Genomic DNA, 14,240 nt, shown 5'->3' with positions numbered 1-14,240 from the left:
TTATCACCCCTACTGAGTCTGTAAAATGGGGTAAAAATGTCATCAAGAGGCACAGGTCATTGATTGGATTATTCTAGTATGATGGCATAGGGTTTTTTTCTATTTATATTCCATTATTGACGTCACAGTTAGGAGGTTGTTCTTAACAGAAGAAGGCCATGACTTATTTTCATTCTAGTGAAAGTGAAACAAACAAATGTGACTCACCGCAAATGTTTTTATTCATGCCGCAATTCAGTTAGAGTCTCCTGTAGCCACTGGATGCGTGGTCTACACAATCAAGTAACCGCTGGGGTCTGTTATTAGCACTCGGTCAAAAAACATTGGCATTAACTACGGCGACGACTGGCGACCTTCTGTAATTTTTATTCAACCTGCAAGATGGCTTTAACTGCACATCGTGTCATCAGCATTTAAAATGTTGATCATTATTGGGAACTCACGTCTGTAACACCTGTTGTTTACAATAAAATCATAAGTAATATTTATTCTGGCCGAGCTACTGCGGTCACAACATTGGTTCTGTTGCTGCGGTGTAGCGCAATATGCTTAATATGAACATGTGGTCAATGAACAACTGCTTTTTCCTTTCCACTTTCTCATGCACTCCAAATTATTATAAAAGTTTAAAATGAAATTGTCATTCATAACAACGTCCAATGATTCTCTGCTTCCAGTTAAATCCAATTCTCTGCGTAGTTTAGGGAAATAAACACCCCGGCTCTAATTACAGTATTTATGGTACTTCAAAATTATTGTTATCATTGACTTTGTTTTGATATAACTCCTGTAAATAATGTAAGGAAAGAAAAAGGCCTTTTATTTAGTTGTCTGTAAAATGGCTCTGGGTGCAGTTTACCACAGCAGCCACGTTCATTCATGCTCGTGTGTGAGTGAGATGAGCCATGAAGAATAGGATGTTGTCTGACATGCTTGACACCGTAATAGGGCAATATGTTGTGTCACCCCCCAGTAATCCTCCTCCACCCCCATCATTTTGTGTGCATGTGTGTGCACCAGCCCCAATATGTGTGTGATTGATGACACTACTAATGGTGTGTGTAAACACTGGCAGCCCAGTTATCTCTTATCTGACACAGAGGAGAAGGCTTGTGTCAACAGCTGCTCCTCCTCTCCATTTATCTCTCTCTTCTCGGCTTCCCCCATTCATTTTTTCCAGCTCACAAAGCAGACTTTAACATTTGTTTTAAACGACAGATTAATTATTAATTACTCGTTGAGCTCTCTCTCTTTTACCCTGATCTATGTTTTAAAAAAAATCTACATATATATCGGGACACCACAGAACGCACATGGAGTATTCATCTCTTTTTGGAAAATGTGGTTTAATATGTTAGCGTGTGTCCATCATCCAAGAAGGGCATTTGTGAGGTCAAAGGTTGGACTTGAGAGAGGGCCTTTTAGTTCCGGATTTTTATATTGGGAAGGATTTTAATGGCTGTTTACACAAGATGGATTAAGAAAAAAGTGTCACGACACAAAAACACAAAACTGCCCCCCCCCCCCCCCCCCGGCCCTGATTTAACCACTCCTCTGCTCATTACAGCTGCACTTTCAAGCAGTTACAATTAAAACTCAAATCAATTAAGTCAATTAAGACCCATAACTCCCATATAGGCTGCCATCCATAAGGGTGGATTGATAGCCAACCTGCAGGCCCCGGGCCCACTGACACACTGTTAATAGTGCATGGCTCTAACACAAACCACATGGATACGGGGGGGCTTCTATAACATACACACACATTCTGATACCCCAGGACTTCTCTACCATTTCCCTCCCCCTCTCGTAGGGCAGAGAGGACGAGCGTTCTTAATTAAAGGTTGGATGTGTGGGCCTCTGCATGGAGGTCATCAAGCAGGATCCATTACCTGCATGTTGGGGCCCTCCAGAGTCTTGAGTTAGGGTGACAATTAACATGAAGGGATGTGTTGAATCGGCCTGTCAAGAGCGAAGCAAAAAGTAAGTACGGGACATAAACGAAGGAAGTCGTTTCAGATGGCGAGATGTGATGGCTGAAAGTGTCACAGAGTCGGGGCTTGGACCAAGAAGGTGTGAGCTGTGGTCTCAATAGCTCTATTGTGTTTTCACTTGAACACGGGCCAGAAGCCAGAGTAATAACAGAGCGGAGAAAGGGAGCGTGGAGAAGTGTGGAAATAAAACAATGGTTTACACAATAATGAAATGGGTCTTTTCCTTCTCACCGACACTATTCGGCCTTCTGTCCTGGCTAGTCTCAGTCCCAGGTTGAGCTGAGGTATACACTAGTATGACACAGAAGTAGTGTGTGTGTTTGAACACACCGTCACACATGCAAAACTGACAGAAACAACAAGAACAGAACACACACATGGGTGGAAGATGAGAATTTCCAGATATTTATGTAATACCTTGGAGGTGGGTTGTACCCCTCCTAGCATCATGCATCCTTCATTGGCTGCAGCGAATCCAATTTACTTTATATCACCAGTAAACAAACAGAAGGAATGAAACAAACAAAAAAACACAATCAGTGACTGATGCACGATCGTGCCTGCTGTCTTGTTAAAGATTGCAAGGTGTGCACTGCAAAGTATTAAGAGAGGTGTAATATTTTAGTAATATTTTAGCCATTGCTGTGCATCCTTAAAGTTTATTTCTTTGTCTTTCTTTTTTTTTTTGCAATAAAGCAAAGACATTCTTGAGTTGGCTAAGCTCAATTCACGTTTGATGCTGAGCAGCAACTGACATGTTTTTTTTACATTCATAATGGAAAAGACGTATCCAAGATTAGTCATGTAAGGCTTTTTTTTGTCTCTCCGTTCTGCTGTCCATTGTAGTGCAAAAGAAAATGAGAACATGTTATCGAAGGAAGTATCCCTTTATTCGGGTGTTAATAAATAATTGATAGTGTTACATGCTTTCAAATGTGTGGCCAACACCACTTCCCTATTTGTGTTTGCCCAGTTCCAGGAATTGTCCATATTTTGCATTTCACTTCCGATGTCAGTTGATAGAGTGGAGGTCAAGTTGTGTTGGTGTTGAATGCAGGCTTCCTCACCTCATTATTATTATATATTATTCTTGGTCTTGATGGACCAAGAGATTTACTTGCGCTCAGGAAGTTAATCGTTTGTTTTCCCACTGTTTGAATCAGAAAGTTGGTTTCATTGTTTAACCTTATGTGCTGTATTAAAGAAGAGATCTCTTCATTTGGTTTGTTTTCTAATATCTAATTGAGTGATGTCTACTTTGCTTCAAAAAAATTATTTGATGTAAAAGACACAAATAAACAGTCTTTGTGTGTGTGAGTCGTTTTACATACTAAAATCAGGCAGGATATAATGCTATTATATTATTTCTGCACATCTTCAGCCCAATATCCCAATGGAATAACTTAAATGAAGACTTTAGTAGTGGTTAATACACCATCATAGTACATCAGCATTCCTCAGATACCATGCAAACATGGCCCCTCACAGCTACGAGCATTATTGGGATGACAGTCAAGAAATCCGATTGGGTGTTTGTGGCAATGACATAACATCATTTAATTTTAAAGCTCATTACAATGTTGTTAGGCAAATCCAAACAAGCCTACAAAACATACGGGAAAACCCCCATAACCACAAAACCAATATAGATGTAACCACAGTTATATAATAGTGCGTTTACATTTTGTGTGTAAACAAAGTCAGCTGCATCATCAAACATGCCCATAAATAACAACGGTATGCTCACTGTGCGTTCTCTTCAGCCAATAAACAGGGAACCCAGTTTCCTCCCACTATACTGTATATTTAAAAATCACTCACTCACTTTGTTTTCTCGGGTCTGTTTGCAGTTATCATAAGTAATGCATATGGTTTATTGGACGTACGAAGTGTGCAGTATGTTAAAAAAAAAAAAGGCTAAGGTGGGGCACTCCACGGGACACAGTGTAACTCTGATGCACTGTTCATATATCTCCCGTTTAGCCAGCACCTGCTCGACTGTAATGAGCTAATATATCTCCTCGCTAATTGCCATAAATACATGTAATAAAAGCTCGGCCTGTAAAAGCCTGCACAACAGTGAAACTGATCTTTGCACACGCGTTTACTTTGAACGTATCACATTTAGGAGGGAATACACACTAAAAAAAACACACACACAGGCACACTCCTACACACATTTATCCAAGCTTTTAATAAGAGGCTGTAAATAACACGAGACTGTTTCATTAATGAGGCCCCAGCCTGGTAACTCACTGCCTGTCCCCTTTCACAGCGTGCACACTTCCTGTTTGAAGTTGCCTGAACATGGCAACCCATCGGACGGCAAGACATGGGCACAATAGCGTGAGGATAGTTTAGAAAGTTTACTGTGGAGGTTTACTGTCTCATCTGCTGTTGCTATCAAAATGTCAAAAGAATAAATTTGCAGCTGTTACTAATTAGAAAGTTGTTATACTGTGTCTAATCTACAGTAGTTGTACATAATGGTCATCGTACTCGCGGTTCTCAGTATGAGGCAGTGCAATTCCACACTGTTTCGTCCATTTTCACTTGGGTCACGGGCGTATGCTGGAGCCTATCCCAGCTGACAAACAAGGATTTTATTGGAAAAGTTAGTATTTTTATTTTCCATATTGAAGATATACCGGTCGGTGTGTATCCTTACTGTGAGTGTGTGACATTGTGCACACATTTATAAGGCAAACACACACCACACATGACAGTTGTGTGACTCTGCAGATGCAACTGATTTAAAGGAAGCAAGTTGGGTCATTAGAGTGCCGGGCCACATTCTGACACTCTCACACACAAACACACACTGGAGCCCAGATGGCTTTTACAAGGCCCTGGGCCCTTCCCAAGCTGGCTGCCTGCTTTTTAATTATGTCACCCTAGCGACCCGGCCCCGTTAAAAATGGGTTACATTTAACATTGCACACATTTTACATGTACTGTACATAGTACACTAACTCATACTGTATGTGTAAGAACACATTACGCTACATTACACCTTCTTAGTAGCTTGATAGATATCTGGAGTTGTGTGTGTGTGTGTGTGTGTGTGTGTGGATTTACTGCCTGTTTCCTCTTTAGCTGTCACTAGTCTGCCAGACGTTGGTTACACAGGTATACTATTACCAGCACTACTAATTGGCCACATGCACATACACACTCGCTCAATATAAACACTCTATTCTACCACTCACTGTCTTCTATCACTTTTAGAAAACAATGGCAGTCTGCATTATTACATCTCCAAACTGTTTTTACTGAGGGTGGCGTAGGATGGAGGATGCCACTTGGATACATTTTGTATTTGTAAATGAAAGTCGCTAAAAACAAGGTAGGCTATATCTGAACAAAACATGACATGCTAGCTTTGTGTTATAGGTGACAAACATGTCTTAATATGACGGTGGCGTGTGTCATGTCTTGTACCACACAACACACGTGCAGATCAGCCAACGTGGGCATCTGTACTCTCTCCGTCTCTTTATGAGTCGCCTCCTGTTTGTGTGTGTGTGTGTGTGTGTGTGTGTGTGTGTGCGTGCATGATGGGGCCCCCCCAACTGGAAACAGACACTCTTCTAGAAAGGATATACACTCTCACACACACGTCTTTATTCCTTGTTAGAGGTCCTGCACCTTAATTTGCAACACCTCCAACAACCAGCCCTGCAGTCCAATCCACAGCCGCTCACTCCGCCACTGTCACTGTGGACTCTGTGGACACTGTGGTCTATAGCACATGTGCATGTAATTCGTACTTCTTTTATATTGTCAACAACAACTCCATGGGCTAATACCTGCAGCTACAGAGGCGTTCCATGTCAAAGTCTGACATGGAACCCAGGTGTGGTCGCCCCCTAGCTGCTTCAAGTGGAAGTGTGAGCAGTTTTTAAAATCTCATAAAGGATCATCCAGGAAATCTCTTTTTAAGGCTAAATTGTTCACTTGCCCATTCAGAGGGAATAGTATAGGCGTTAGTGTGGCGAGCCCCTTATGTCACACTCAACACTTCCAGGTGTCTATTGGTGATAGTCTACCACAGGTGTCTTTAAATCAGGCCTTTTCACGTTAGAATAACTATCTACGGTGTAACAATCCAAATTTGGCATTGTGGGCTGTGCCGGTATACCCAATGTGTGAGTATAAAAAGATAAATTTGCACCTGTATTGTTTAAAATGTATGACTAGAATATTGTTTGTGTGTATTTCTCTGCAGCACATGTTTTAAAGTACACATTGTGAACACACCCTAAACACTGTAGCAAAGTGGCGCACCTCTAAGTGCTTCTATCTCCGGCTCATATCAAAATCACAATCACCGCCAAGCAGCGTTTCCATTTTCTGCCCTCAGTCAAAGTGAAAATAATATGCACCTTGTCACCAGCACCTGGCCTTACAAGCAACTTTCCTCCTCTAATTCAGCCCTGCACGCCTCACACGTCCGTCACACACACGCTATGGCTGACGAAGGAGAGGCCATGTCGAGACATCCATTAAAGGTTTGAAGCTGTCAAGGTTCCCCTTTGTGTGCCGGAGCAGCGGTAGAAGTGCTCTTATCAGAGCTTCCTGTGGAGGTGCCTCTGCATCCTGTCCACTCCGAGACGCTGCTCTTCTTTCATGGGCACACCTGTTTTGGTGCTCGTGTTTATGCAGCCTTGTGAGGTACTTTCTAATGCTCTTTGATCAAATATGACTACAATAAATGGCAAACAGACGAGGGGTAGGGTTAAATAAGCTTTGCTTCACCCTACTCTGTTTGGACATGAGGATAGGATTAAATAAGCTTTGCTTCATTTGACTCCTTTTGGACATTTGGACCTGTGAATTGAATGACCATTACCATATAATATATTTAGTTTTACAGACAATGTAATACATTTAAAAAATTGAATGACAAAAAGCTGCTAGAGATAATAACCAGTGGCGTTGTTAGGCTGAAGCCCCCCTAAATAAGTTGATAGTTTATATTTTTTATTTTTATTTTTTTTTTACAAAAAAAATATCTGACAAATTTTATATAATAGGGCAAAAGCAGGCTAATACTAGCCCACTACTGCTACTAGTAGTAGTAGTAATAATCAGAAGAAGAAGAATTATGATAGTAATAATAATAGGCTAATTAATAATATATAATAATAATTATTATTATATAATTGATCACTGTCCACTGGACAGAATGGTTGCATTGTGTGTACTTGTGTAAATGTAATGGTGGCCTAAAACAAAATTGAGTATTTCTACTAAATATGTCCAAAAGTGGGAAATTTATATCCCGGTTCTTGTTTGTTATTTGTATTTTGGATTTCCTAATGTCAACTACATTCATTCATATTCATTATATTCATATTCATTCATTCACCCCTGATGATAACTAATGATTTCAAACCCTAATCCAACCCTCTGGGGTGAAATATTGCATTCATGTGTAAAATAATAATAATAATTTAGTGTTCATGTTTGGGTGGAATTATCTACTACATTGTCGCTTTGAAACCATCTCGTACATATAGCGCCATTCCCTCGTATATGTAACGTGGGGGGAAGGCGGTAACAAAAAAGTGAAATAAGTAAATAAACAAACAGTCAGCCGTGGGATTGTTCTGGCCTCTCCCTCTCTGTTGCACCTCATTTGAAGCCTTATAAATCAGGCTTCCACTCGGAGACAGGGTGTTAGTTGGCCTCCACAACAACATACGCACACATGTACACTTAGAAAAGCACAGGCCTGCTGCTCATTAAGCCCGCCGTCAGACCCTCAGGTGTACGGTGAAATGGAGTGAGAAGGGCGGTACCCATGAAGTGTGTTGGAATTGCAACATGCATAATACGTAAGCATGCCTCCATTGCCACGCCCTTTCACCTTGAAAAAACTCTTGTGTTCATTGAACATGTGCATTAGCTGTGTCACACTCCCACGACAAACTGTTCAGTCAGTGTTGGCGTGGAGGTGGGAGGGGCGTAATATAACGTAAAATAAAAGCTCTGGACTCAAGCATTGACGTTATAAAGTGGAAGCAGAAGAAGTGGTAGCTGTGGATGTGGACTAGTAACATCGGTCAAGTTTTCAAGACATTCCAATCACCAGAAAGATTTCAACTAAAGTGAATGTGTTTTTGTCACCTGAGGTCAGTAAACTTTGTAGGGTTATTTCCAGCCCTGGTATTAACCTTGTTGAAAAACATTTAAGGAGGTGGACTCCCCTCTCACCTCCAAAGCATGTTTGTATCTGGACAAGCACGCATGCATTGCACCACTTCTTTCACACCCACGACCAGACACTTGACATATTTATTTACCCTGCAAACTCACCACCTGCACCAGAATCTCTTTCACCCGCACATCAAGAACATGAGCAGCCACACTTTACGAGCTGGAAAAACAACATGCCTTTTTGGAAAAAAGGCTGCCAGAGTTCATGAACTATACATGCGCATCTAAAAACGTCTAGCGGTTTGTTGGTTCTTCTCCATCACACCTTGAGTTCCTTCCAGTAGGCCGTGATTAGGAGTGTCACGCTCGTTGGAGGGCCGGGAACGCCTTTCGGCCAGGCTGATTGGGAGTTGTAATTAACCCTGTTGCTCTGTCTCCAGAGGCCTAACACTAGTGTGCTATTACATGCGGCATGGGGGTGAAATTAGAGCTTTAGGCTGATAGCTTGGTGGAGTGGATGAGCTTGAAAAGTCAAAACGTAAATGTGCAGATCCAATGCAAAATGCTTTTTGCATGCTGGTATTTTTATTTTGGATTCAGTAATGCCTCCCAACTGCAGTATATATGCAGTACTTTCACTATATGCGTTACATTAACGCCCAGTTTGGACTTTTAGGAAAAACAAACAAAAAACAGACTATGTACATATTTTTATACTGTTATTCTGTATATTTTGTATTTTTCATTCTTTTTTAATAGATGTGTCTGCACCTATTATACCAAAACAAATTCCTAGTATGTGTTTGATCATACCTGGCAAAAAACCTTTTCTGATTCTGATTCTGATTCTGATTCTGATTCTGATTCTGATTCAGTAAATGCACACATACCCAACAACATATTCTTTGTATTTCGGGTACATTTCCTTACTATGTACCCAATCATATTGCTTTTTATATAATAGGTACTGTACACCTATTTTTTTTTCTTCTTGCAATTGAGCTACAGCGACCAAGAAATGTCCCTTGTGGATCAATAAGTCTAAATCTAGAGCACAGTGGTCAGCCATTGTTGTTTAGTTGCTACATGCTACCCCGTGTACAATGCTGCTTTAACAAGAAAACCATAGCAGTATCACTTTTAAGAACATATGCCGTAAGCTCTAAAATACTATTGTCTTTCCTATAAAGTGTTGTAATGGTGCCTATTATCTTTTCCATCACTCAAACATTTACTAATGCCCATAAATGGAATCAAAACAGTCCATTTTAAGCCAGGTATCATGGTAAACTCCTCCTTCTCATTTGTTATTCCACAACAAGCCCTCGTCTTCCCCCTTCATCCTGTCATTCTCTGTGAATACGGGTAACGTGAATTGCTCGTCTCAGGGCGACTGCATTGGTTACAAAAGCTGCAATATGCCTTTTGACATGTCAAAGAATCCACAGTTAGTCCACTCCCTCCTCCTTTCTCCTTCGTGGTACCTCCCGTCCATCAGGCTTGACATGGTTGGCTGGCCCCAACACCCACGGATGCACCTTTAGGATGATTTACATCACATAGAATTGAACCCAATCCAACACATTTACAGATGAAGCAAACATGTAATGCTTTAGTAATGGAGCGAACTTTATTGTGCATCATTAACGTCTGCTCTTCTAATGCTGGGCCCGTTGCTCTCCAACAGGTGGTGGACGACATGGGCAACATTAAGTTTGCTCTGGACACAGGCCCGGACGCCCCCAGCAACAGCTGGCTCAAGTATGTCCGCTCCGCCCCCTCGTTTGAGGAGCAGAACCTCGCCGCCTGCCACCTCACTGGAGACCAGGTAAGCATCCCACTTTGATTCACGCTCCACATCGGAGACACATTGTTGTGTGAATGCTGCCTGTCTGTCCTGTTTGCCATCCTTTAAGAGTGCTGAGCAGGCTCCTCTCGGTATTAGACTGGTGTGTGTGTGTTTTACCATTGTGGCTGCATAATATGTTGGCTGGTAATGATTAAGGAATGGCTCTATTGTGTGGCGGTGGCTGGGCCAATTGCCAGGGCTATTAGGAAATGACCTATGTAACAAGCCTGAGAGAAGAGGCCAACTGGTACTCCTTGATCATAAAACCATTATCCCAAGAAGTGGGAGAATATATGTATCTGTCGTTTATACTTGGGATGAAGTTTGGAAAATATATGGACCAAAGTCTACTGGATTAATTTCATCTCAAGATAGAATCTTGGAAAAAATATATTATAATAAAATAATATTAACGTTGAATGAAAAACAATTCAAAACACTTAAAGGAGACCCAGGGGACTTCCTTAAATGGTTCATAGTGAGGAAGCACCAATCACAGCAGAGTGGGCATGTTCGGAGGCGGGCCGTGGGTGGAATAAATTAAAATAGACCGTGTTGGCAGGAAGCACAAATCCAAGGAAATACGGCTGGAATAGCTGCAGATTCTGCAAAATCTACAAAGTTTTCTCTGCAGGTTATTGTGTGTAGCTGCTCTATAGGAGACCACAACTCAATACAAAGGGGGAAGAAATGTCAAATGTGAAAATGGAATTCTGTGTAAACAATCACAAAGTTAAAACAGAATACATATTTTACGGCTAGAGTGGAGTATTAAAAATTAGATTTTAGGTCGGGCAGACAAGCAGTTAAACAATAATAGATTGATCCTTTGTTAACAGACCCTGAATCGAACTCTGGTCTGTTTCCCCACTGGATGTGGTTTGTTTTGTCAGGTGTAAAGACAGTAATTGAACTCGGGTCGGACCAAACTAACCACACGAGACTTCCTAGAAGAGGTGGTCTTGGACCAGTTCCAAACAAATGTGTTTCAGTCGTAGTGAGAAAGCAATCCGACCTCGGTCTGTTCCAATTGGCACAACAGACATAATAGTAGCACAAGTCAAGGTAGGCAAGGGATGGAACCAATGGCTTACAAGAGTTGAACATGTATTCAGTTGCTTGTATCTTGAAGAGTGGAAGCTCTTGAGGGAAGACCAACTTCACTTTTAGCAAAGATCCGGTGCTACAGTATTTCTACAGTTAATGGTTGATTTATAACCTTTGCGTCTTTCAACTTGCGGCTCCAACATCTTCCATGCACACAGCTGTTTCCAGTGCTGGTTTTAGTATGGTCCGGGCTACAGTACCACAAAACAGTAACAGTTTACTGATTTGTTTGTTTGTCCAATGCATTAAAAAAAACAAAGAAAAAAATCCTACTCACAAACGTTAAAGGGGACCTATTATTCTAATTTTCAGCCTATTGCGTTATGGACCGCTATAGAGCAGCTACACATGATAACCTGCATAGAAACCTTATTAGATCTTTCAGAATCTGCACCTATTCCAGCTGTATTTCCTTAGATTTCTAAAACAGTCTGTTTTAATTTATTCCACTCACGGTCCACCCACAGGCACACTCATTCTGGTCTGATTGACCACACTCCCAAGCCCTCCGGACGACTTCCGGACAACTACCACTTCTTAATTATGTTGCTATAGGAGTTGATAATAATTGAATAAACTTTTTTGAGAGCTACTTGCTAAGTGGTTAGGAGTTCTGGTAGCTCATGAGTTACTGTTTGGAGACCCCTGACTTACCATGTATGAACTCAAATAGTGGTAATGTACGTCCGTGTTTATTGAGCACAGACAACACACTGCAAGTAGACTAGTTATGTTGTTATGTTGTTTAGGCTATAGTTATGTGTAGGGATATCCGATATTGACGTTTTTGCTGGTAACCGATATGCCCATATTGTCCTATTGTCAATTTCGATATCAGCTGAATGAACACATCTGTGTTGTGAAGCTAATGGATAGAGCATCAGCATTTAGCATGTCAAGGTGGCCGTAAACAACATGTGACATTTGTTTCAAAAGTCAACACAGTAGCCAGTTATATTTTTTGATGATCCAAAAGTCCAGTGAAGAAAATCAAGTTTCATAATTTTCATGTAGACCTAGCACTCTTAGTGCAGCAGCAGTGGCGAAGCCAGAAATGTGGTGGCCAAGGTGAGACCATTACTCACATAGTCATGAAAAAAATGATTAGACCGGCCTTGTTCACTTTAAAGCCTGGTACAACCAAAGGTACATTTTCACAAATACAATACTGACCACAAAAATAGCTTACAAGAGTTTAATCCATGGTTTTCTTGATAATAACCAAAATCATTTATGTTCTTACATCAATAGCTATGGCATTACACTGCAAGAAACATTGCTTTTAGGCATTCCACGTTGTTGAGTTCATTGTATTCTTCAGCTAACACACTTGTAGTGGTACCTGCCATTACAATTAACAAGAAATTGAAGAAACAAGGCTGGTCTAATAATGTATGGTTTCTACATCACACTACAGAATTAACATATTTGGCACGATCAGATTTGGATGACATTTCATCTACACGTAGATATTAAAGTGAATTTCTATCCATATCTTGTCCTGAAGCTCCCATCCAGAAATTTGAAAGGTTTATACTGGAAGCCGTCTTATGAAGAAGAAAAGTCATCTACCTAAAAAACATGTATAATTTTGAAAATCCAGCCCATATGATATGATTAAGCAGCATTTCACGGACGTCCCCACGGACTCTCCTAATGGAACACACACACCATGCTCACGTGGATGGCTCTTCATGTTACGTTAAGGTACCAGTCCAGAACATAGGGTACATTGGTATTTCCACTGTCCTCTACGCTGAAGAGGTCACTGTCACTGCGACCATGACTGTTTGACTGGTCCAACGGAGGTATAACTAGTGCGTCACATAGAGAGTAGAATGTTCATCCAAATGCAAAAGAGGAGTGCAACTTGCCCCTCAAGATGAAATGTCACAGGACATTGCAATGTGACATGACAGTGATATAGTACAACACGAGCCAAATGCTTCCATATGACCGGCCTGTGTATGTTTTCACATTCTTGTCACTCCGCTCTTATTTGTTTCATAATCCCCGCCTGCATAGCCGGGTCCTCCTCGCACCTCGCTTGCCAGGGCCGCCTGTTCCTCGCTGCCCTTTTGTCTCCTTTCTTCGTCGTCTCCGTCTTGACTTGCCACCTGTCACTCTGTCACACTGGAGGGGACCGGCCGGGCCAGCGTGGCCATTTAAGCTTCAGACATTTGCAAAAAGAAAAAGGCAGCAAGTAAGAAGGACGACACGGGGGCCTCCGAGATTGACAAGCACCAATTGGCTGGTGACACCAACCTGCCTAATCCTTTTTAAGATTTTCAAATCAGTGCCCCCTGCCACTGTCGCACAATGTCATATAAAAAAAATGCTGCACCATTGAAAATTGCGCAGAACTACTAGACCCAGTAAAGGTCATGTGCTTTGTTGCTTTTTGATGTGCTTTGCAGTTTGTACCTTGCAAATGGCTTTGCCTTTGTTTTCCCAGCCCCAGTTATGAGCCCATCATTTATTTACACACCACAACATGCAGCCACTCACTGCTAAAATGTGGTTTTTAACAGCATGTTCAGTCATTTCCCTTTTCTGCTCTTTTTCATGCACAATGAAAATATGTGCACACTGCAGATTTAAGCAGGGGCCTTTAAAAAGAAAAAGCAAGTGTTCCTTTTTTGGCTCACTCGTGAATGCAACATAGTGAATAATTCATATTCCTGGGCATGGATTAATTTATTTACATGCTCACGCATGATTTCACACTTAGCATGTTTTAAATGCACCTTAAAGATGGTCCACCAAGGGCTCTGGTGAAAAATGTGTGTGTGTGTGTGTGTGTTCGTTCGTCAATGATGGGGAGGTTGGTTAAACTGTGAACCTCGTCCCCCCCTTTACACTTTCTATTCACGCCTTCATCTTTCTGCTGGGGAGTGCGACTCATCGGCCCTTTCTACCCCTGGATGGATCCATCAATAGGCAGTCACTGTGTGTGCGTGAGCCTGAAGTGGGGGACCTGACGCTGGCATTGATCGATGCGACGTCTTTCCTCTGAACACTGGACAGGGGAAGAGGTCAAGACAGGTTGCAGGCCCCACTGTATAGAATCCACTCATGTACCGAGTGGAAGGGGGGGGTGTATGTTGTACCATTCCTTTTTAAACGCC

General features: G+C 41.6%; 1 protein-coding gene across 13 annotated transcripts in view; it reads left to right on the top strand.

Moving 5' to 3' along the window:
• The window catches only part of prdm16 (PR domain containing 16), a 193,157-nt gene that overhangs the window by 160,754 nt on the left and 18,163 nt on the right, over window positions 1-14,240 (top strand). For all 13 annotated transcript variants that reach the window (XM_058083292.1, XM_058083290.1, XM_058083288.1 and 10 more), the window contains one exon: window positions 9,844-9,984. In XM_058083292.1, coding sequence (XP_057939275.1) covers window positions 9,844-9,984 — 141 coding nt within the window. The remainder of the gene's footprint in view (window positions 1-9,843; window positions 9,985-14,240) is intronic.

The sequence above is a fragment of the Doryrhamphus excisus genome, chromosome 10 (assembly GCF_030265055.1).
Source record: "Doryrhamphus excisus isolate RoL2022-K1 chromosome 10, RoL_Dexc_1.0, whole genome shotgun sequence".
Classification (NCBI taxonomy): Eukaryota; Metazoa; Chordata; class Actinopteri; order Syngnathiformes; family Syngnathidae; genus Doryrhamphus; species Doryrhamphus excisus.
The sequence above is the reverse complement of the archived record's forward strand: the minus strand, read 5'-3'. Positions and strand labels throughout refer to the sequence as shown.